The 25,229-nt window shown below is 36.1% G+C and overlaps 1 protein-coding gene across 1 annotated transcript in view; it reads left to right on the forward strand.

Annotated features, from left to right (window-relative positions):
- Positions 1-25,229, forward strand: part of LOC136025994 (mitogen-activated protein kinase 1-like) — a 48,633-nt gene that overhangs the window by 17,559 nt on the left and 5,845 nt on the right. Inside the window, exons 3-5 of the mRNA XM_065702136.1 lie at positions 836-946; positions 10,189-10,323; positions 22,927-23,211. Coding sequence (XP_065558208.1) covers positions 836-946; positions 10,189-10,323; positions 22,927-23,211 — 531 coding nt within the window. The remainder of the gene's footprint in view (positions 1-835; positions 947-10,188; positions 10,324-22,926; positions 23,212-25,229) is intronic.

Here is a 25,229-nt window from a genome sequence, read left to right on the forward strand (position 1 = left end):
TTAGATAAATAAATATATTGTAAGTGTATCCAGGTTGTCAAAGAGCATAGATAGAATCTTTTGCGAATAATATTAAATTTTATTTTTCACGTCAACTTGGGGGGATATAAAATTAAAAAAAAAATACTATTTTGTCGGGATTAAAAGTTGTTGAAAAATTTTCTCCAATACACAAAAAGCTAGCCAAACTATGGTTCCTTATAGAAAAAAAACCCGAAAAGATGTAAATATTATTTTTTCCATGAAAAAGACTATGTCAATAAAAACGAACAGAAATTAATTTCAAAAACTTTTTCCACAAAACAAGTTTTTCAAAAAAAGTAAAGAGCTCCATTAATCCAAAAATGAGCAGAAACAAAGTCAAGCAATCTTCCAAGGATAAAACTACCACATATCACTGTCAATAAATAAATAAAACTAAAAAAGAACAGAAATTGCAATAAATAGGCAGTTCAAACTTAAAACAAGCAAAAATTAACATGAGTAGGGCTGATAACCCCAATGCCTTGTCAGGACTAGAAAATAATTTGCACGTTACTGGAAACAAAATACATTTTAAATGTTTTCACTTTGTTTACTTTTATAAATAAAAATGATTAAAACTTTAAGGAATAAATATCAGTATATGTAAATTAAACTGATAATCCACTTTTTTTTCAGCAAAGTGCAAATTATTTTTTGAACCTGTCCCTTGTCTGAACCAAATGAACTAAATTCGTACTGTATAATATTTATGCTGTGGTTCAAACTCTACGAATGGGGGTGCTGCTAATTCTTTTTTTTACAAGATGAAGGAGATATTTTTATTTTTGTTTCTATTTCTTGTTTTATGCAGGTCATTGATATTCGGGACATAATTCGCTCACCCTCTATTGACCAAATGAAAGATGTATACATTGTCCAGTGTTTGATGGAGACAGATATGTATAAACTATTAAAAACACAGGTAAGTCATGATTCATTCATTGTTCGAGATTATTGTTTGAAAAGATTTGAAGAAAAAACTAAAAAATGGCATATTAACAATGAAAAATTTTACAGGAAAGCAAAAAATATGTGTGTGTTATTGTTATTGACGTACAATTGTTTACTCTCTAAAGTTCTTGTTTTTGTATCTAATCCCTAGCACAAGACGGAAAATATTGATGTCAATTGCTCAAAATTCAAACAGTATCTACATTTTAGAATAGGAGATATAACAAACATTGAAAAATACAAACGATTAATCTTGTTGACCCTTATTAGAGATAGATTTACATTGCTAGGGCAACTTGAAGTTTTGCAGCAACCTTTGGTCGGCTGTTGTGGGGGAAAAAGTTTGATTCTGTTCTTTGTCACCGATTAAATACCGTAGTTATAAACCCCTCAAAACGATAAAATGGTACGTCTCAAGAAGAGTTTTTCTTTGAGAACAAAACGTGGTGAGAAAGATTAACAGTATTATGATGGAAGGTCTATTGGATATGAGAGAAGGTCTTTTGAATGTGCAGCTGGAGGGTACTATGTGGGGGGGGGGTGAAAGGGCCAGACTGTTGGCAAAGAATATGGTAAACGTTGGGATTATAGCTCTTTTTTGGGTCCCCCAGCCAACATTTTTGTTTTTTTTTAGGATTGTGGAGGAAATGGGCTTCTTTGGCCCGAGCCTCGATTTTTAAAATATGTTAGAGAAATTGAGTTTTAATCATGAGTCGGGCCAGGATGATCTGTTTTAATCAATCAAAAGTTCATTCTTTTTTTCGGACTTCCAAAGGGAAACTCCTGGAATTTGGGTTCATTTATCGTTTGATTTGCTCCAACTGTAAAGGCTCGCGATAAAGAGATTCTTAGTCTAATATTAGTCAGTGCATAAAATTATTTTCATGGTTAACAAAATACCTTCCTGCCCTTTTTCCGCCAACTTTTAGTTTTGCAATATTAATGAAAGTGTAGTGCAGTAAGTACTCGCTGATAGTCATAGAATCAAACTTTTATATCATCAATTGCATAGAGAACAGTCTTAGCTTGTACTTGGTACAATTCTAGAAATAATAGAGTGCGCTTAACAAACCCGCTTATTTGTCTCAGATCATCTAAACGTTTTCGCAGTGTAAACCCCATGAGAATTATAATCTATTCACGCCTAAGCAGTGAGGTAAATCTGAGGCACTATGTGGTACCAGGGCATCGAAATACTACTACTACTCCTGGTAACTCACTGCAGGATTATTCCGTATGAGGTCAACATAGCTGCGTATTCTTCTCCTCCACTCTTGTTTCTTGAAAGCTTCACTCTTTACCCCCTCGGGAAAAGTACCAATTCCCTTAAACCACACTCGTTACGTCTTCTCAACCTTATAACCTCTTCCCACCCCATTTGGGGACGACTTGCTTTACATTTGGCCCGAGATAGATGGAGAAAAAGATAAATCCTTGGCATTCTGTCATCGCTCATCATTCAATCATTCCTTCGTTATAACCCTAGGAAATAGAATAAAACCATATTTTTCGGACGGTTTATTGTCTGACATACGTTCAGTGAAACGGATACCTAAAATCATCTGTGGATAATTCCTCTAGAAACACAGCTACGCACACTCCTCCATCCCAATCTATTCAAAGCGTGCTTCTTTAAACTCTCCTAGGAAGTTCCCATCTCCCTTAAATCTTTCTTTATGACATCTTGTACCCCAACCACGACCGATCTGCTTTCCGTTTAGCCCTTGACGGTTGGCCGAAAAGGACAATCTTCGGCAATCTGTCATCCATCATCCGCAGAACGTGCCCAAGCCATCTCAACCTTTCTCTCATTATAGTCCTATAAAGCAGAAAATAGGGTTTGAAATACGGTCAGTCAGCTGGAAGCACAGAACAATCCGTAGCCAATTTCTCTATAAAACATCTAGCAAATCTTGATCCGCTTTTTGGAGCGCCCATGCTTCAGAACCATATTTGACCACCGTCATCACTGTAGCTTCCAATCTTGGTCTGCAGACTTATGAAAACACACTGAGTCCTGGCTATTCTACTTTTGATGTATTCACTGCTCTCACCGTCTTTACTAATTATACTACCAAGGTAAGTGAAGCTGCCCACCTGATCAATCTTTTCGTTACCCAACCTCACCTTTTCATCTTCACTTATTCCTAGCCTTAGCGACTTAATCTTCTTAACATTAATTTTCAAACTATTCTAGCACGCTGAACTCACAAAACCTCGTAAAAATTATTCATTTTGCTTAAACTTTCATCTAGGATGCTTAATTTCACAAATCTTCTTCTACCTTCTGAAGTGCCCGCGTTTCAGAACCATACTTGACCCTTATTATTACCGTAGTTTCTAGTAGTGTAGTCTTGGTTCACAGACTTATCATCCTATTCTTCCAAACTTTTTCAACTGTAAGAAGAACCCTTGGCCTGGACTATTTTACTTTTATACCTTGCTCCCAAAATGGGGTTTCAAAGTGAATCTGTGAAGGAGGCCAAGTGAAGTTTTAGGAAGTTATAGGCATGCCAATTGTACCACAAATTTTGACTTAGGGAGGGAACCGAAGGGATAGGTTTAAGAAAAAAATTTTCAGTCCACTCAAACTTGTGTAGTGTAATTATATATTCACGGTTAAGTTTGTAGATCAAAAGACGCTACGTATGTCAAGGTGGTAAAAAGTTTTATTTGTGGCAGGCAAGTATGTTTTTTTTTTGGGGGGGTGGGGGGATAATAAAAAAAGTTCTATTTGATAGTTTGAATAAGCTGTGTCAACAAATTCGGGGATAATTAGGATATTGGGGCCCAGGCTCCTTGGCTCTCCGGCGTGCTTGCATGATCTTTGATATCCTAGGAACGGCTTGGAGACCAAATTGAAAATCTCAGGGAATGCTGGGGGGCGGTGGACCTCGAATGGTTGGAGGATGGCTCATAGTGAAAGAGTTTATAATAAGCTAATGAATGAAGGGACTCTTCTGCACAGGACAAACTTAAAAAAAAATTCTCGCATGAAAACTGGCTCAAAAATTTGTAGCGACCAGCTAGAGCTCGTAATACTTTTTTCAGTCCAGTTGTTTAATTTTGAATGTTTGACTATTCTAGACGAAAAGATTTGAAACCCCCCAAAACAGGGATTTACATTTCGTCTCTTTAATGAGCTTAAGCTACATTCGAAAGTTTCTTGGCCAGGTGGACCCAGTGCTGAATATAATATGAAACTAATTTTGGCTGCATCTGTTCCTGGCGCCCGAAATTAGACATTTTTGTCTTTGCTAGGCTCTTTACTAACTTGGTATATAGACACGACCAGGTAGACCTCGATGAAACCAGAAATATCTTTTAAGTTCCCGGTCATGTTGGACTTCCTGGTGATGTAGACAGAGACAAGGGGACTGAAATGAAGATGAAAGTTAATGAAAAAATTGTTTCTTGATGCCAAAAATACACCCTAATCTCTTTTGTCTCTAGCAAACTATATATATAATTCCCTCCCCATCCACCCGAAATTCTAGATCAAAACAATTACTGAAATGTTTTTTCAGAAGGCTAATGCTGATTGAAAATTTCGATTATGTATCTATAATTTTGTCTCAATTTTAAATTGTAACTCAATATTTTAGTTCGTTTTAAACTGAAAAAAAAAACTACAATAGTCCTAGTATTAGCCAATAGTAATGCTATGTCAATAACAGACGAAAAAATAATTTTGAAAAATATGTTCAAAGACAAGTAAAGAGCCATAAAAAAAGAACTTACGACTAGCACAAATGAAGTTATATAATAAATTCAACTTAATACAGAAATTATTATCAACTAGCTGTTGGGGTGGCGCGAAGCGCCACCCCAACACCTAGTTGGTGGGGGTGTTTCGCCCCCCCAAGCCCCCGCGCGCGTAAGTCGTTACGCGCCATATTAGTTATGCGCCATTGTAGTTGTGTCCCTGTATCCCACCTGTGAATGTATATATATATATATATATATATATATATATATATATATATATATATATATATATATATGTATATGTTTTTAACTACGTAAAACTTGCGAATATACAACATATTTCTCCGTCCCATTGTCTGTGCATATAAATAGATTGTCAGGTTTACCGACTCTTGAACATGCAATATATAATTGTCCATGGGAAAAACAATCCGTATTCAGATCTATACCTCATTATTCTAATGATTGCCCTTGAGCTTTGTTGATGGTGATTGCTAATCGAACATTCCCTGTGTCCCCGTCGTCATTTATTTATCCCCCTGTGCCCCCCGGCGTCCCCGTTGTAGTTGTGTCCCTTTGTCCCGGTCGTTATTTATATTCCCTGTGTCCCTGTCGTCATTTGTGTCCCGGTGTTTTTTCTTTTTAGTTTTTTGCCTTTTTTATTTTTTTCCTTTTTTAAGTTTTTTTCTTTTTAGGTTTTTTCTTTTTTTTAGCTTTTTTCACGCCATATTAGTCACGCGCCATTGTAGTTGTGTCCCTGTGTCCCACCTGTGAATATTGATTGATATATATATATATATATATATATATATATATATATATATATATATATATATATATATATATATATATATATATATATACACATATATATTTTAACTACGTAAAACTTGCGAATATACAGCGTTCTTCGCTGTCCCATTGTCTGTGCATATAAATAGATTGTCAGGTTTACCGACTCTTGAACATGCAACATATAATTGTCCATGAGAAAAACAATCCGTATTCAGATCTATACCTCATTATCATAATGATTGCCCTTGAGCTTTGTTGATGGTGATTGCTAATCGAACATTCCCTGTGTCCCGATCGTCGTTTATATATCCCCCCTGTGCCCCCGGCGTCCCCGTTGTAGTTGTGTCCCGGTCGTCATTTATATTCCCTGTGTCCCGGTCGTTATTTGTGTCCCAGTGTCCCAGTCTGTAATTTATCTTTGAGTGTCCCGGTCGTCATTTGTGTCCCGGTGTCTCGGTCTGTAATTTCGTCAGTCGACAAACATGACGTCAGTCGACAAAAAACTTCATGACGGCATAATGCTCAATCCTTATAATAACGTTAGTCGACAAACATGACGTGAGTCGACACACAAACATGACGTCAGTCAACGGACAAACAAACAACTTATTTTTATATATATATAGATAAATAAAGGAAATCCCAAACGATCAGAAATTAAAATGAATAGTCAAGTTAAACTTAGAACGACCAGAAATTACCGCAAACAGGAGTTGAGCTACCACTCCATAAGTATTTTAAAGGCCAATGCGTCATGTTTACTTTGTTGGAAACAAAATATATATTAAACATTTTCTCTTTTATAATTGTAACATTGAGACACAAATAAAAAATTGCTCAGATTTCCAGGAATAAAAATCTTTGTATTTTAAACATTATTATACCATCGGTTTTGGCTTATTTGTTTTCTGTTCTTGTATGCCTAGCAAATGGTGAACGCGGAAAATAAGGCTTTCCAAATGTGAGAATTTTATCTGTTTTGTTTTTTAATTTCCACAGGGGAAAGAAATTTCAGCGTTTGTGTATTATGCGCCACTCGCTAGTTTCTTCGTTACTTTAGAAACAAATTTGGGCTATAGATTTGCACAGTAGGTAGGGGGGGGGGGGGTAAAGTGTACCAGGCCTGCATGCAAAATGTGTTAGGCACAATTTATTCTGCATATTATGAACAAAGAATTGTTTTCTGACTTTAAACTGTCCAAATACTAGTTTCCGTAGGGAGTATTTTCTGGGGTGGGGGGTTAAACGCCTAGAACCCTAGCAAATATTTCTACAGAAAAAAGTTTTTCTGAATGCACCTAATATAGCTAAAGTTGTACTGTTGCATAAAGGTGGGATCAAAACTAAGATATTAAATCGGGGATTAGTTTTGCTGATTTATTCAAAATATATGAAAAATTGTTTACCGCCTGTTTTGTTAATATTTGATAAGAGTTGTCGTTTTACATGTGGGTCAATCTGGCTTCAGGAAAGGACATTAGACAACAAATACTGCGCAATATCTTCTGGAAAATATCGACTCAGCACTTGAAAAGGTGCACAGGTGTTTTTATTAATTTTAGAATGCCTTTTGACTGAAACTAATGATTTTAAGACTTTATTGGAAAGGCTGCATTTTTTTAGGAATCTAGGGTAGAATTTTTAGTTGGTTTGAATCGTATTTTAGTGAAAGACAGCTATGTATGTCTTAAAATAATAAATCTTTCTGACCTATTTTCGTGAATGTGTTCTCGAAGGCTCACTTTTAGGTCCTCTGTTATATCTGATATTCATTGGTATATTAAGATTTTATATGCAGATACGAATTATGGCTACACGGATTTATTTGTCTTAAACAACTCAGTCTCATTGCATCAAAACCCAATTTTATGAGGTCTACGAGAACAGGTCCTTCTCCTAATCTTACTTATGTCGTTCTGTTGTGCCTAACACTCACGTGACTTGAAGAAATCACTGCGACATCATGACCTTAAAGTTGGCGAGAGACCTGGCGGTTCTGAACCGTTTTCAACATTACTTACCTTTACAAATTCTATTTTTATTATATTATTGTTCAATAGCGTTAGTCGTATGTAAATTAAATAAAAAGCAAGTCTTTTTAAACTGAGACTAAGGAGCAACATTGAAACTCACAACGAATAGAAATTATTATGAACATTAGGGGGGTTGCCCCCTTCTCAGCACCTCGCTCTTTACGCTGAAGTTTGACTTTTTGTTCTAATTATTTAAGAATTCCTCATGAAACACAAAGACCGTTGAACACAAGGAATCACAAAAAGTTTAGCGTAAAGAGCGAGTTAATGGTTAGTGGACAACCCCCTCATATTCGTAATAATTTCTGTTCGTTTTAAGTTTAATGTTTAACCCCACTTTCGGCTGAAAAAAAAAACTTTTTTTATATCTAATTTTTGATCTTTTTTTAAAATAATGCCAGGAAATCCAGCTACCCCTCCATTGAAAATACCTTCCCCCACGAAAAATTCCTCCGTGGGAGGATCCTCCCATATAACCCCCCTCTCAGAAAATCCCCCCGCCATAAAATCCTCCCACCCAAATCCCAATAGCGAATACTATCTATAAATAGTGGGCAAAGTTCATAGCGTGTACCCATTTCCCGGGAAGCTGTGGGGGGTAAACTCATCTTCAAACACATAATCATCAGATCTTTTGACTATCCTGAACAAAATAGCTATCTCAGAATTTTGATCGGAAAACTTTGGGGAAAAAATTGGCATGGGTGGGGGGCTAGTTGTCCTCCAGTCTTTTTGGACAAAAGGGCAATAGAACTTTTAATTTCCGCTTGAATGAGCCCTTTTCCGATTTTTTAGGATTATTGGTTCGATACGATCATCCCTGGAGAAAAAAAAAAACAACTACAAATAAACACACATCCGGATTTTACTTCTGGCCAAAAATACAAAATTCCACATTTTGCAGGTGCTCAAAACATCTGCAATTGGGTTTTTTGGATACACTGAATCTGATGATGTAATTTTCATTAAGATTTCTTGAGTTTGAGGGGGTATTTCACCTCATTTTCGAAAATCATGCAAATTTTCTTAGCATATGGTGAATAACACTAAACTTAGTGAATCTTGTATATATTGAATCAGCATAATAAATAAATTTATGTAAAAATTCCGTTTTTTAAACTTTCGGTTACTATTGAGCCGCATCGCTCCTGACTTACAGTTGGTTACCACGAACCGTTTGATTTGAGTAGTAATTATAGTAGCAATTTTAGGCGGGTTCATTTTCTTTAGAAGAAGGCTATAAAGGTTGATATACTTTTACTACTGCTAACAACTCACTGCAGCACCAAAGTGCCTGATGCCAACAAATTTACGAACACTCCTCTATCTCATTCTGTTCAAAGCCTCTCTTTTTACACCTTCCCAAGAAATTTCCTCTCTTAAATCTTTCCTTATGACACTCTCCCACTCTATTCAGGGACGACCCGCTTATCGTTTGGCCCTAGACGGTTGACAAGGACAATCTTTGGCAATCTCCCATCCTTCATCCCCAGAACGTTTCCTAGCCATCTCATCCATTCTTTAGTTATAGCCCTAGAAAGTGGGATTGGATCACATTTTTTTCTACTGCTTACTATTTGAGATACGGCCAGTCAGTCCGGTACCCGGAACAATCTCTCGGCGATTTCTCTGGAAAACACATGGCATTTTGTCCTCCGGTTCTTGGAGCGCCCACGCTTCAGAGCCATACTTGGCCGCTGTTATCACTGTAGCTTCCAACATTCTAATCTTGGTTCGTAGACCTGTCTTTTTGTTCTTTCAAACTTTTTTTTCAAATGTGAAAACCTCATGGGCCTTGGCTATTCTACTTTCAACATCTTAACTGTACCCACCGTCTTTACCAATAATACTACCCAGGTAAATGAAGCTGTCCACTTGATCGATTATATGGGTACCCAATATCACCTTTTCACCTTCACTTATTCCTAGTCTTGGTGACTTGACATTAATTTTCAAACCTAATCTTACCCCTAGAACTCGCAAATCATCTAAAAGTTCATTCATCTTGCCAATATTTTCATGCAGAATGTTTAAATCCTCAGCATAATCTGAGTCTTGTTGAGTTTTACTTCTACGCTTGATTCCGTGTTCTCCCATTGCCTTTGCTGTGCTACTTAAGAGAAAGTCCATCAAAATGATCCTTATAAAAGGGGATAGAACGCAACCCCGCTTAACTCCTGATTCTGTACCAAACTAGCTTGTGGAAGTCCATCAAAATGATCTTTATAAAAGGGGATAGAACGCAACCCTCCTTAACTCCTCATTTTATACGAAACGAGCTACTAGCCTCATTTCCTACCTTAACCGCAACAATGTTATTCCCATACATAGCACTAATCACTTTTATGTATTTATCTGGTATACCATACAAGGATAGGACCTTTGCTAAAGCTCTTCTATGAGCTGAATGAAGCGCTTGCTAATCTTCTATAAAATTGAGAATTAAAGGCGTTCAATGTCTGAGGCAATTCTCAGTTATTAGTCTAAGAGTGAGAATTTGGTGAACGCATCCTCTACCCGTCCTGAAACCACACTATTCGTCTCTTAAAACTTCATCTATAGGATCTTTAAGTCTAAAAGGTATCAGCATAATAAGTAATCTGCTAAGTGCTAAGTCCCTTGAATGCTTTGAATTGATGACAGACTTGATAATGATGCGATTTTCTTTTTTTTTCAGAGGCTCAGTAATGATCATATCTGTTACTTTCTATATCAAGTTTTGAGAGGTTTGAAATATATACATTCAGCAAATGTTTTGCACAGAGATTTAAAACCAAGTAACTTGTTGCTGAATACCACGTGCGATTTAAAGGTATGTTGCTTTTTATCTTACCTATTGTCCTTGATAGCATAATTTGATTGTGTGAGCTACTTTATTAATGACATAACTTCATAATAAGATTAAATTAACCATATTTTCCAAAATGCAAAGGTAATATGAAAAATATTCGATTTATTATGACCGCACTATACATACTTTTTTTAAGCGACTACTGTTAAACTGTCTGAATTTGTTCCTTCTTCGCTCGGCAATTGGTGAAAAATATGGGTCTAATATAGTTCATTTTTTTAACCCGTTTTTAAAACCCGTTTTCTCTTTGCTTAGTTTATTTTTTTCGTCTGCATTTTTTCCATAACTTGGCAATCGCTTTCTAATTGTGATTATGTCGTCTAAAATTCTGTTGTTCACTTTTCAAAGATGAGAAACTTAAAGAAAATGTTTTTTTTCTTCTTCTTCAAACTTGTCAATAGGCCTAGGCTCATAACGTCCAATTCACATGCGTTATTAGCTAAATATTAATGTCAGATATTAATAGTATGACTGAAATCATTATGTCAGTCTAATAACTGACAGAGATAATAATAGTTGATTTCACATAAAACTAAAAATCAACAATAAATTAACGAAATATAAACTTACCAGAAAACTTCCCTGTATCCATCATGATTTGGAGGAGTTATTATATTTATGGGATGGTGTGAATTACAGTTAGGTGTCTTGGTTAAATGTCTAAAAATCACTAGTTTGAACAGTTCAAATTCCCATTGTATTCCTGTTTGAAAATTTTTTTTTGGAAGATTAGACTGCGAACCAAGATTAGAATACTGGAAGCTACGGTGATGACAGTAGTCAACTATGGTTCTGAAACATGGGTGTTCCAAAAGACGGAGGATGATTTGCTGGATATTTTCCAGAGAAATTCCCTACGGATTGTTCTGGATACCCCGGCTGACTGACCGTATTTCAAACAGTAGGCTGTACAGAAATTGTGGTTCAATCCTGCTTTTTATTGCTATAATGAGAGAAAGGTTGAGGTGGCTAGGGCACGTTCTGTGGATGAAGAATGACAGATTGCTGAAGATTGTCTCTTTCGGCCAATCCTCTAGGGCTAAACGGAAAGCAGGTCTTGTAAGTTAGAGTAGGAGGATGTCACAGGGAGAGATTTAAGGGAAATGGGAAATTCCTGGGATTTTGTAATGAAGAAAGCTTTAATTAGATTGCGAATGAGGAGGAGCGTGCCTAGATGTGTTTGCCTCAGCAGACTTCATGCTGCAGTTAGTTGTTTGAAGCAGTAAACTTCCCTTACAAGGAAAAATTGGAGTTTTTCTCAAGACACACATTATCACAAATATATTAATTAATGAGGAAACAAAATTGCGTTTGTACCTATAATGCGATCACTGGCAGTTGATTTCTTGTTATATCACTTTTAAAGCAATTAAACCTAAATATCATTACTGATGCTGATCATTTTTTTCTCAAAACAGTCCATCAAAAATCAAAACAACATACTTTTCATCACATTAAGAAAAAGTTTTATTTTACTGCCACACAGCCACAAGGAGGTAAAAGTTCCGTCGACAGCCTTGTAGCCACATCTGGTGGATTCAATCTTGATCCAATGTTTAAATTTCAAGTCGGTTGAAATATCAGCCGTTGCCAAAATGTGGAATTTTGGAAATGAAAGCCGTTGCCAAAATGTGGAATGAATTTTATATAAACTTTTTATCAATCCATTGCCTATATTTCAACGAAGCATAATTATACTTTAGCATACAATATGGTAGATTAATTGAGTAAGAAAAGTATCAATGTTAAGAGTAATTATAGTATTAATTTTGAATGATAATTTTCAGTTGCATTAATGCTGAAATTTCAATAAGCACACAATATTGAAGGTTCATTGAATGTGATGATTGAAATTTCAACATTGCACCAATATTTTACGTCAACATATTAAAAGTTTTGATTAATGTTGCTATATAGGAAGTGTTTCTACAAGTATGCAAAATATTTGCTATGGCTGCCTCTCTGGACTAGCAACAGCTCCCTATCCTCGTGGTATGAAGTAGGTAGTCTAGTGTCCGCGGTGCAGAAAAGAAACGAGAGATAGCGGAGGCAGATTATTGGTGAAGGCACCTCTGAAATCTTTCTTCGTTGATAATATGCCTGGTCTTATATATAATTGTCTTATTTGTTTTTTTTTCTCTTTTTCCTGTCAGTTCTTCTTTGTTTTGGCTAAAGATCCGATATTACCGTTAATATTTTACATTGAAAACATTAATATATAATCTTAATTTCAAGATTCCTTTTCACTTTTCTATTTACTTATCGTAATATTGATGAGTTTGAGCTTAGATTGTTTGTGTATTTGGACTGCACTGTGCAGAAACGAAATTATTTATTGAGGCAACGTTTTTTATTTAAAGTTAAATAAACATTCTTGTTTCAATGTTCAGAAAATATTGAGTTTTAATAAGTTGAAAAACGTTCCCTTATAATTGCTCAGTGGCGGTTCTGGCCTCTCTTGCGCCCGGGCAAAATCTTGATCAACGCCCATCCCCCTGCTCTCAAAAATGTTCATTCATAACAAAATTGTAATTTATTAAGAAAATTTTCTTTCTTTGCATGTCAAAATATATGGGGAAAATGACAATTTCGGATTCAATTTGCTTATACTTAATGCTAGTTGCACCCTCTACTTTATTGTAATAAAAATAAACTGTCAAAAATTAGAAAATGATTATAACTATTCAATTAATTTGAAATTTTACGCTCCTAAAATATCTGCACCCGGGGCAAGTGCCGCTTCCGCCCCCCCCCCCTAAAACCAGCTCTGATATTGATGGAGAATTGTTTAACGATAGTTGAAATTTTAGTATTCGAGTAATATTGAAGAAATAATGTTTGACCTACGTTGAAATTTCAACATTTAAGAAATATTTTGTTTTCGACGGTTGAAAATTAAATGTCCCCTCAATATTGCTGGAGCTATATTTAAAAAAATTGAAGCTGTGAAAATCAGGCAAACTTGAGCTAATAATGTTTCATTTATGTTGGAATTTCACTGTTAAAAAAATATTATATTTTCCATTGTAGAAAACTAAATGTCCTGTCAATATTGTTGGAATATTATTTTTTCAACATCGAAATGTGATTCAAAAAAGAATTTTAGTCAAAGATTCAAAAATGCAACATGTGGCAACGAAAATGGCTGCTATATGGATCTGTTAAGTAGTAGTAGTGTGCTTGTGTGTTTTATACAATTTGATGTATTGTTTTTTAGATGTTTATGAGATAATGTTTTCTTAAAACCAAACCAGCAAATTTTTGGCGGTCAACAATTTATGATTCCATGCTGGAAATAAAAATTGTCCGTAATAGTTAGCATCAAGTGGGACAACAGAAACACAATTATAGGGTATCCATAAAATCTCTCTACCCTTAAGGTGATTCAAAATCGTAAAATCATTTTGAGAGCCTCACCGTCAGCTGACCGTCTCAAAGAAAAAGGACCCATCACCGAACTCTCCAAAGGGACTAGCTTTCCTTTCAGCTGATTTTGGGATTTTCCTAGCAGGTATGCTAGAGCATTTTAAAGGACTGCCCTTTCGTTAACTTTAAATTCTGCTCCGTTTAATCGACAAACAAGATTCTCATTTTAACCAAGGAAGTTTCATTGAAACTCAATATCTATATGTTTTGCACAAAACGGGAAAAGTTACATAATTTATCTAAGATTTTCGGGCATGTAGGTGTCGGCTTTTATTTTTATTTCGTATATTCGGATGTCTTATCAAAGCCCTATAAGTTTGGGCTATATGGCACCGAATCAATTTTAATTAGCTAAGGCACACAAGTAGGGTGATCCTTTAAGCTACCGCATCGCTTTAAAGCTGTTTAGTTTTTTTTAATTTTAGAAAACGTGCTCTTTAAAATTAATCTCAGGAGGGACTTTGTCTCTTAGACTTGTTGAGTGAATTGCTGAGACTTTCATGACTTTATGTTGAATGCAAGGATCAATACTTGGATTCCCTTGAGAATTTATCTAATGTGAGTTCTATCTCTCTCACCTGCTATGTTTTTATGAAAAGAGATAAAATCAAACAGACCGTAAAAGTTTGGCAATTAATATATATTTAATTGCGGATAAAGTGCTTAATTATGGAAACAGATACAGGGATAAGCTCTTGATAATTAAGAATATTTGCGTTGATCTCTTTACCGTTAGTATGCGAATCCTCTGAATAATTTCCAACTAATGTTGTTTAACCCTTTTAACGATATCACTATAAGGTTGATACCCTTTCTCAGGGACCTCCATAGTATTTTTAAAAGTGATATCTTCCCCCTCACTAGCCTAGTTAAGTTGGCCGACTAGTTACATCAAAACTTCCTTATTGCTGTTAAATTAAAAAAAAAATTTTTTTTACTGAAAGTACGGACCAACATTAAAGCTTAAAACGAACAGAAACCATTCCATATACGAGAGGGCTGTCCGTTCCTGAACCCTCCTTTTTCTTGAAGATTTTAGCTCTTTACGCTAAAATCTTAAAAGTTCAATAAAAATTTTTGTCATTCAAATTCGACGTCCCTTTTGTTTGAACGGTCTTTCTTAACGAATTATGACAAAAATCAAATCTTTATCGGATGACTTTGGGAAAAAAATTTGTTCTCCAATCTTCTTGTTTACTTAATAAGGCTAATAGAACTTTTGATTTACGAACAGTTGAGCCCTCTCCCAATCTTCTAGGATAACTCGTTTGATGTAATCACTCACGAAAAAAAAAATGAACACGCATCCATGATCTTTCTTCTGACAAAAAATGCGAAATTCCGCATTTTGTATTTAGGAGCTTGACACCTCTACAGATACACTTGTACAGATAATCCTCTACAAATACGATTCTCTGATATGATAAATCTGATGGTGTGATTTTCGTCAAGATTGCTTGACGTTTTGGTGGTGTTTCACCCATTTTTCAAAACCAAGCAAATTTTCACAGACTCATAGCTTTTGATGAGTAACATTAAACTTAATGATTTATATATATTTGGAATCGGCATAAAAAACCATTTCTTTGGCGAATCTATTGTTATCAAAATCCTAATTTTTAGAGTTCCGGTTACTATTGAGCCAAGTCGGTCCTTACTTACAGTTCTTTACCGAGAGCTGTTTGACCATTCTGTCAGATAGCCCAGATTATTTTCGATACAAATTTCGGTCGTTAAATATCATAGAAGGAATGAGGGCCTGAGCCCGAGTTACTACTCCAATAGTAAGGCAATCTATTTGAGCTCATAAATCAATCTATTGATGGATTAATATGCCATCAATAGGCATTATATCTGTCAATTGAAATCAAAGTGTATCTACCAAATAAGAAAATACGTACGATCTCAGCGCGTGATGTCACTTCTTAATCAGTTAACTCATAGAGGTGAACACGATGATTGCAAGAATGTCGATACTCAATATGCTATTGAAGACTATGAGCGATATAATATGCAACGAATATCTCAAATTTCTGGGAATATTAACAAGGAAGTAGCAAATATCGACGCAACGCCTCAAAACAAATCTCAGAACCGCGAAATCACATAGGTTGTAGAAGAAATTGCGAATTTTTTTTATAGAAACACATGAGGCTGTAGAGGAAAACAGGAAAGCAGATTTATCGAAACACATGAATAATATCCTGTTAAATCAGTTGGCCTGAAAACCACACAGGGAAACGCCGTCCACAGACGCTATAAATCGCCAATGCTGAATACAGTATCTTTAGGGAGTGGTGACCTTGAGTCAAACCACGTTCTAGTCATGTCAGAATTCTATATATGCCCTCGAAAGCCTCAACAGCCCAATAAAAACTATGAGAAATATTTTCTTGATATGCTGAAAAATATCGGAAGAAAGAGCAAGTATAGAATTGCACTTTCAACTAAGTTGTCGAACATCCAACTTACGATCGAGGAAATTGATCGTCTGGTTGATGAAAACACTCCCGTTATCAGAGACATGGCCAATGATATCTTAGTTCAGTCTCCCTCTGATAAACTATTGACCACCCCTGAAATCATGGGTAGATGTGCTGAAAACATAATCATAGTAAAAAGCATGACCGGCAATGCCAGGACGAACATAAGAGGCTGAAACATATAGTAGAAAGAAAATACGCTATGACTTGTGCCAATACGTAAACCACAAGTGCCATGAATATGACGACGCCGTTATATACACTTCACTTTATGAGCCACTTCATGTACAAAGAAGTCTGGAAATATATATGTACTTGTAGGATACCCCTTCTCCAGCCTAGAGGCGGGCGTGGTAACCTGAGGTGGTGATTAAGTAACGGAAAGATGGGAGATTTTAAGTGTAAGGTTTTCTCCGGGGTGGTCTTCTTTAAGCTAGAAGAAAATAGCCTATAAGTCCTAATCTGTATGGGCTGTTTTATATAGAAAGTGGGGTGTAAGCATTAGTATTACTATGACCAGTTCCAAAACCCCCTACACAGACCAATTAGTAAGACAAGCTAACCAGGAAAGTTCCTCACAAGAATTCTCCTTGACCGACTAAAATCGACAACATGCTTCACCTTCGAAGAATTCAGACTGGCTTCCGAAGAGATCGGTCTACCACAGATCAAATCTTCTCCACTGGGTAGCTGTTGGAGAAATATATCGAGATCTGGAAAGAACTACTTTTACTTTTTATTATTTTCACAAAGAGCATTGACTTAAAATGGCGTGACAGGTTCTGGCATGCAGTACCCGAAAGCATTGTAGTTCTGATCAAAGACATAGATTCAAATTTCAGGTTCAGACTTTTGCCAGGTTCAGATCCTTGAAGAACCGACAGACGAGCTTCTGATGTCAGCAGGTGTTCCTCAGGACTGCTTCCTATTCTCCCATCTGCTTAACCTTTCCCTCGCCACAACTCTATCACTCGCCAAAACCGCAGACGGTGCCTCCATTGGAGGGAAGCTTCAAAAAGCTTGCATGCACACTGGATATCGTGAAAACAAACAGTATTGAGCTTTTCCTTCAAGCAGACACAAACAAGCTACTGCCATGAGTGAAGCCGTAGGAATGATCGTCAATACATAAACAATGAAGGTGTTGCGGGTGTTTAGAGACTACATCTAGAGCTGTGCAGCTAACTATAAATGGGAACAAATAGAAAATTTGAATTCTGTCCCAGCAACCTTCCCAACCCTTATCCCTAGCGCTTTGGTGGGGGGAGTGATATATAGAGGCATAGTTATTGGATCTTTCAATCATGCTGAACAAAATGGCTATCTTGGAATTTTAATACGATAAAATTGGGGAATAAGTTATGTGGGAGAGGGCTGGTTGCCTTCCGATCACTTTTGACTCCTACAAAGGGCAATAGAACTTTCTATTTCCGATCAAATGAGCCCTTTCCAAAATTTTCCCGACAACTCCTTCCATACAAAGTGCAAAAAATCATTGCGCCCTCTTCGCTCTTTACTTTCCGTTTTTCTTTTATATTGTTCTTTATGCTCATTTTGCAAAGACTCTTGTAAAATTGAACTGCATTAGTTTTTTCCTTCGTTTAAAGTATGCTTTAGATTAAGTGCCAGCTTAAAATGAAGCCCTTGTATATAGAATTGTAAAAGCCGGTAGTGGTAACTAAATCACAGCATATATTGACGTCAGTCTTTATTTACTCTCGAATAAGGAAAGGTATTGTCATAGCAACTTCAATTAACTATGCAATTTTCTATTCAACATGTTTTATCATTAGTTGAGAACTCGCAGTAAAAACAGTCGGAGAGCTGGGTTAAATCAAGCCGTTTTAACAGCAAAAGTTGCAGATTTTTTATTTTAATTACGTGTTTTTTCGGACATTAATGATGTTTTGGTTTGAAAGCTTGGTCCTGTCTGAAACTGAGCCTATATTCTTCAGCTTTTATTCCGGCCTTCAGAAATTAGTTCAGCCTCACAAGGGTTACAGTAGACCAGCGACAAGCAAAAAGTTGACATTTCACGGAAGAAATGAACAAATTCGTATGAAAATTATGTGATTCCAAAGGCTCAATATTTCTTTTTTAGTACTTAGTTCCTTCGAAATATCTACCACACGTTCTTTGGGAAATAGGTCTTCGGGGGTATTACGCGGCTTGGGGGTATTCAGGGGCTCAATATTTCTTTTTTCGAACTTAGTTCCATCAAAATATCTACCACATGTTCTTCGAGAAACAGGTCTTCGGGGGTATTACGCGGCTCGGGGGTATTCGGGGGCTTAATATTTCTTTTTTCGTGCTTAGTTCCTTCAAAATATCTACCACATGTTCTTCGTGATCGGTCAGTATGATGGACAAGATTCTTGTTTGTCAAATTATTTTTCGATGAGCCTAAAATTTATGGGGTAGACACCTTGGGCGAATGGGAACGTAAATGATAGGTGTATTTCTCTTCTTTAGAATTGGACGAAAATGGTCAAATGGGCTTGAAACGTCTGAGACAACCACCTTAAAGCCAAAAGGAGAAAATGGATCCCCTCAGTAAATTGACTTTAAAGGGATTCTGTGGGAATCCTTCTGTAATAGACATAGGCTCAAATTGTTATTACCATGAAATGCATTGCAAACAATTTATAAGTCTTCATTTTGAGGCAAAGTCACGAAGTAATAATACGAATAGTCACGTATTGGGTTAATTTTTATGTTTGGGTGTGAAGTTTCACACCATTAGATGATTTTAAGAAGAGACAGTGCAGTTTTGGGACTTACCATTTTAAAAGGTCTTTGGGGGTTGACAACTATAGCGTTTTTAAATGCTTTTCGTCACCCAAATGACAAATCTGTTTTTTTTTTTGCTTTTTGGACTAGTAAATCCTAGGTCCTAAATATGAATGTAATTATGTATATCCTACTCTTTATTATTATCCTGTCTCATATCTGTCATTTTCATATACTTCTTGTTTACTTGGTTTTAAGAATTTGATTGTTATCATTAGCATCACGTTTATAATGAAAAATGAAGAGTATGCAAGGTCTATGCAGTCGGGTGTTTATTTTCTTCCCAGTCTTCAATTCCAGTGCCTTCCTTCTTTTTCTTCTTTTGTTGACAGATATTAAACTTGACAGAGGGATCATTTTATTTCCATATTTTTCTTTTCTCTTTTTTTATGGAAAAGTATGTTTACTTCCTAATGTTCTATATCGCCTTGATCACTAAACAATGTCGTGATTAGCATAAGGTAGGTATCAGAAGAATATGTTCAATCGTTGCCTGTAGTAAAGAGCGGTAAGCCTAAAATATATTATTTGTTTATTTTCTTTGCCATTTCGTATGGAAAGAAGGGGGGGTCGTAGATACTTCAGAGAAAGCTCATTCGACCTAAAATTGAAAGTTCTAGCGTTCTTTTAAATGTCAAAAGTGATTGGAGAGTAACCATTCCCCCTCCCATTTCTTTCTGGCCTCTCCTTAACTCCCAAAGCCATTCTTGGAATGATATGGCCTCCACAACCCATGGACAAAGGCCGTAAATAATGCAAATTGCCAATTGTTTAAATCTGGAATTTATGATGGGAAAAGGGATCACGCAGGATTTACAGCCGTAACTGCCTGAGCCAAAAGGAACTTCATGTGCGCAAAAACAATAATATAATTTAATTTTCAATCAGATAAGCTCCCTCTAAAGTTTCAATTACCGTCTTCCTGTGAGAAATGATGGGATAACAAACTTTTCGGCTCTTTATCGGGTCTACTTTGAAGGGAATGATTTTTCTTGTATTTTTCCTTCTGTGTTGAGATCCTCTTAGCAAGAATTTGAGGATACAAGTTTCGAGTCGATCAGGAGAAAATATTTGTCGATACTTTTTGCGTCCCTTTTTGTGGGAGGGGGGCCGTTGTCTATTATGACGGTGTGATGCTGTCATTTGGTTTCTTTCTAGAAACTTTTAGCCTTTCCAACATAGAAGCAGCTATCCAGTCCACAGAAATTCACCCCTTCAATTGTGAAATATTTCCAGATGCAGTATTTCTTCCTTCAGAAGTCGCTGATATGCAGTTGCTTGGCAACGGTAGACCCCAAGTCATGAACATTCAGAGTAACGGCACAGAGTCGTTATTCTTCTTCTGGTTTCAGGCTACCGTAAAAGATCAGACCGTTCCTATGTGTATGTTCGTTTGAAACTATCAGGAAACCGCTCAAGAGGAAGGACAAGAACGTAGAAAGTTCGCAGAGTAAAACACACACAAAAAAAGTAGCTAGAAGAAGTCACAAAGAGCAAGATTTCAGACCGCTCTAGCATAGAAGTCGCGGCTATTGAGGCCATTAATAACCTAGATTCTGAAGAGTTTGAGATAAGTCTGTGCTCATCAACAAGTGATGAGTTGCTCCATTGTAGCGAAATCGAAGGATGTGAACCTCTTGACGCCGAAATGCTCGAAGTGGGTGATCCTTTTGTGGCCAAATTTTCCCGTGGAAAAGGGTAACGAAAAGAAGTTTTTGATGCAGCGCAAGCAGTGGAGATCTTAGACCAAGACACGAGAGTGTATTTTATGAGAATTCAGGTGAACAAGTTTGTCTTTCTTGACGTTTCCGATGTGGCAGAAGCATCCAAAGTTGATTTAGTGATGAATCGACCGATACCACCAATCTGCTGAACTGAAAGGACTAAATTGGAGTTCACATTTGAGTTCGATCTGGTGTGTTATAATCTTCGCTGATTTTCAGTAATTTTTTTATCAAGTGTTTGTAATTGTTTCCCATTTTTTTTCAGTTTCCTCAATACCATGCTCTTTGCGCTAAAGCTGTTAGCACCTTTGAAAAAGCTTCCTATTCTAATTAAACGGCCCCCGTGTTTCAGTTTTAGTAAACAGTCAAACTTTAGCGTAAAGAATAAGATATTGAGGAGGGAGTAACCCTTCATATACGGAATAATTTCTGTTTGTTTTTGAAATAATGCCGGTAAATCTGGCTCACGCTCTGTGAAATATACCCCTACCTCTCACGAAAAACTTCGTGGAAATTTAATCTAGCGTAAAGTGCACCCTTCCCCCCATCAAATTTCCTAAAGACAGTTTCAGAACCCCCCCCCCCCCCGTTTAAAATTGCTTGCGGACGATTCAGTCTGAAAAATTCTCCTTGTCATTCTTTAATTTGAATAAGACGTTAATTTCTAATCGGTTTCTTGATCACTCCAGAAATGCCCCTTGCCGTAGAAATTATTTCCCAGGAAACATAAACACGCGGAAAAAAGCCCCTGGATAATTCTCCGCGCGAAAAATTTGGCAAAGAGAAGTAGGACAATTAAAAATAATTTCGTGTAGTAATTCTGTCAAATCTCCCAATGTAAGATTTCTGCTTGAACATCTCCCCGAAATTTCGCTCCCCAAGGAAGATTCTACCTATAGAAATCCACATCAAGCCCCCTCCCCCCAGAAAAAAAATGTAATACTATACTGTACGTAAATACTATACGTAAGCAATAGGAGAAATTTCATAACTTACAGGCCTCCCCCCAAAGACTGTGGAGGGAGGGGGTCATTTTACGCCTAAAGACATGATTATTTGATAGACTGAATTGATGGTGAATTGAATGATTATTTGATACACTGAATCTGATGGTGTGATTTTTATTAAAATTCTGTGACTTTTAAGCGGTGGTTCCCCGCTTTTTCGAAATTAAGGCAAATTTTCTCAGGCTCGTTACCTTAATTGTTAAGACTAAAATTAAATGAAAGTTATATATTTGAAATCAGTATAAAAATTTGATTCTTTTGATATATACATTAGTATAAGAATTCTATTTTTTTTAGAGTTTTAGTTACTATTGAGCCGGGTCGCTCCTCACATGCGTTACACGCATGTGATTTGATAATGACCACCGATGTTATTGAGTATTCATTTTCATTGGTTCCAGAGGAAGTGTAGAGGCTATTTTTGGCTGTATTATAAACGTGAAATAAGCATAAGTTTCGTCTCTTTCTGACTTAGTAAAAGTAAGTCATAAAAGGACAAACAAGCTTACAAGAATAATTCTATAACTTAATGGCCAACTTGGCTTTAATCTAATAACTATTAAAAAGAAAATTCCTGAAGTTAATGTTAATAAAGTAATCCCTCACTCATCTTACAGCTTTAATTGATCCATCAGGCCTAAAGGTGCTCAGTGTTGTCCAATCGATATCAGATTCATAACTGTTAGCTTTCTAGTGCACGAGATCTTAATTTTTAATTTCAGTTCCATTAGGTTACTCCTTGGTTTTCTTGAAAGAACACATACTTCATTTTTTATCATCAGGCTGTCTTTTTTTTTGCTCATGCGTATAGAGATGAGAGTTTTCAACTGTTTTCACTCTTATCTGGTACGTGCCAAGTTGATTGACGTACTGTTTTTGCTTGTTCGGTGCATATTTTGTATGTAAGTGCTTTTGAAAGTTGTCTCGCAAAATTTTAACCAACAGAATTTCCAGTTAATTTAACTTGCTTTTTCAAGGAAGTATTTTTTCCCCTATGAGCTCATCTTGAAATGATGTTAAGAACTGGATATACTGCTAAACGGACACATATTTGTTAGAAGTCTCTAACGATGCTATATATCTTTGTTGAGAAAATTTGTTCTTATCAATTAATATTATGAATATGAATTTCAGATATGTGATTTTGGCCTCGCACGAGTGGCAGATCCAGAACATGACCACACTGGGTTCTTAACTGAATATGTTGCAACAAGATGGTACAGAGCTCCTGAAATTATGCTCAACTCTAAAGGATACACCAAGTCAATCGACATCTGGTCAGTTGGATGTATTTTAGCTGAAATGCTGTCAAATAGACCTCTTTTCCCGGGAAAACATTATCTGGACCAGTTGAATCATATCCTTGGAATTTTGGGATCACCAACTCAAGATGACCTGCAGTTCATTGTTAATGAAAAGGTTTGTTTTTTATATTCCCTTTATTTTAAGTCGAAGTTTTATATATGTAGTGAAATGCACCGTCTTGTCTTGTGTAACGGTCTCCCAGTATGAGTAAACCTAATTAGGTCATCCTAAAGCTCCCTTTTTTGTTCTTTTAGAATTTCAGTTGAAAGAAAGACTTGTTTATAAAAATCCGAGAATTGATGCTCATTGTACTTGCAGCTTCAGCTAGTAAAAAGTTAAACATAGTCCATAGTAGTCTCATGAAAAAAAAGGAGTTTTTGAAGAAACTGATAACAAATATTTCTCTTGTAACATAACGTTTCGATGTCAGCCAATTCGATGACGACTCAGAAATCCCTCGACAATAACGTCAAATTGAAATTTGAAGTACGCCATTGTAAAAAAAAAAAAAAAAAAAAGAAAAAATACGGTTACAACTCCAAAACCAGCTATTAAGAACATAAGTAAAAAGCTGAAAAAAAAAATATAAAAAGCATTCACTTCAATAGATGATGATTATTATTATTATTATTATTATTACGGGCAGACTCACTGAGTCGACACTCTGGCCACAAAGGCCCATTGCCTCCATTCAATTGACGCTAGAACTATCAAAGAAGAATTTCAGACAAAACAAAAGAAAAGAAATTATGATACCGATCAATCTTACTTGGGATTGTTCAAATTGCTGTGTTAGCTTGGGGTGTCCTGAATGGGAGGGGGTGCACCCCCTCAACTTCTTCGGGATTTTATATAATTTTTATAGAAAGTGGACATTTCGGTAAAGCTTGACAATTCGATATTTCTCAGTTTGATATTCGACAATTCATTATTCTTTAACAATCGGAGTCGGTATTTATATCGTAGGCTACTATTCAGGGATTTCGTGAATTCAGGATACGAATTCTCTATTTCTATCACACTAGTTTTGCCCATTTGCTGATTTGGTATTTTGAAATGTTCATTTGTATTTTATTCCTTGCAAAATTTGAGGGATTTGATAGTTCCATGGCGCAAGTTACGCCTTTTAGAAAATTCGTTGACTTTACGCGTCCTTTCATAATTCATTCTACATTCGCATATTTCGTGGTTGTTTGTGGTCATCGGAAAATTTGATTATTCTGCTGGTTCTAGTCCTTCACTAAAATTTGACAAAGTTTTGTCTTGATTTCTATGTGATCTGTAGCCTAACTTGTACTATTCGAACATTAGGTTTATCCCAGTGCTGAATTCTCGAGTCTCATTTGTTTCGTGTAACCTATTGACAGAGCACGGAGTTTGTGTTTAATTCCTATTTTTGTTAAACTATCCGATTCGTTATCTGTCAGCCAAGTATTATCGTTGGATCACACGAACGAAATTATGTACTCTCTTCTGTGTTGTCATATTTTCTCTCTTCTCTCTTTATCTCTTCTCTATTCTCTCTTCTGTGTTGTCATATTTTCTCTCTTCTCTCTTTATCTCCTCTCTATTCTCTCTTCTGTGTTGTCACATTTTCTCTCTTTTCTCTTTATCTCTTCTCTATTCTCTCTTCTGTGTTGTCATATTTTCTCTCTTTTCTCTTTATCTCTTCTCTATTCTCTCTTCTGTGTTGTCATATTTTCTTTTTTTTCTCTTTATCTCTTCTGTGTTGTCATATTTTCTAGGTCGACGTCGTTGTTAACAAAAACAACGAATCGAACATCATGTTTAGATTGTGTCGACAGCAAAGCTAGATTTAACTTTAGTTGGATATAAAAGAGATATAAACGGATATAAACGACATTTGGTTAAAAAATTTTGCTTTTTTGGGCAAAACTGTTAACCAGTTAAATAGTTCATTTTTTATCAAGTTATAAGGGTATGAAAGACAATAATTCCTCCTAGTATTTTGAGAAGAAACAGAAACGTCAATCTTACTGAGTTTCGGGTTATGACTTATGACATAGGATTACCAAGAGTAGCCTTTCGTTGAACAAATATCTCTGCTACCCAGAGAAGCTTGGTTCCTTTTGGATGAAGAAATCAAGTTATTTCGCTGCACTCTCAACTGC

This window comes from Artemia franciscana, chromosome 4 (assembly GCF_032884065.1).
Source record: "Artemia franciscana chromosome 4, ASM3288406v1, whole genome shotgun sequence".
Classification (NCBI taxonomy): Eukaryota; Metazoa; Arthropoda; class Branchiopoda; order Anostraca; family Artemiidae; genus Artemia; species Artemia franciscana.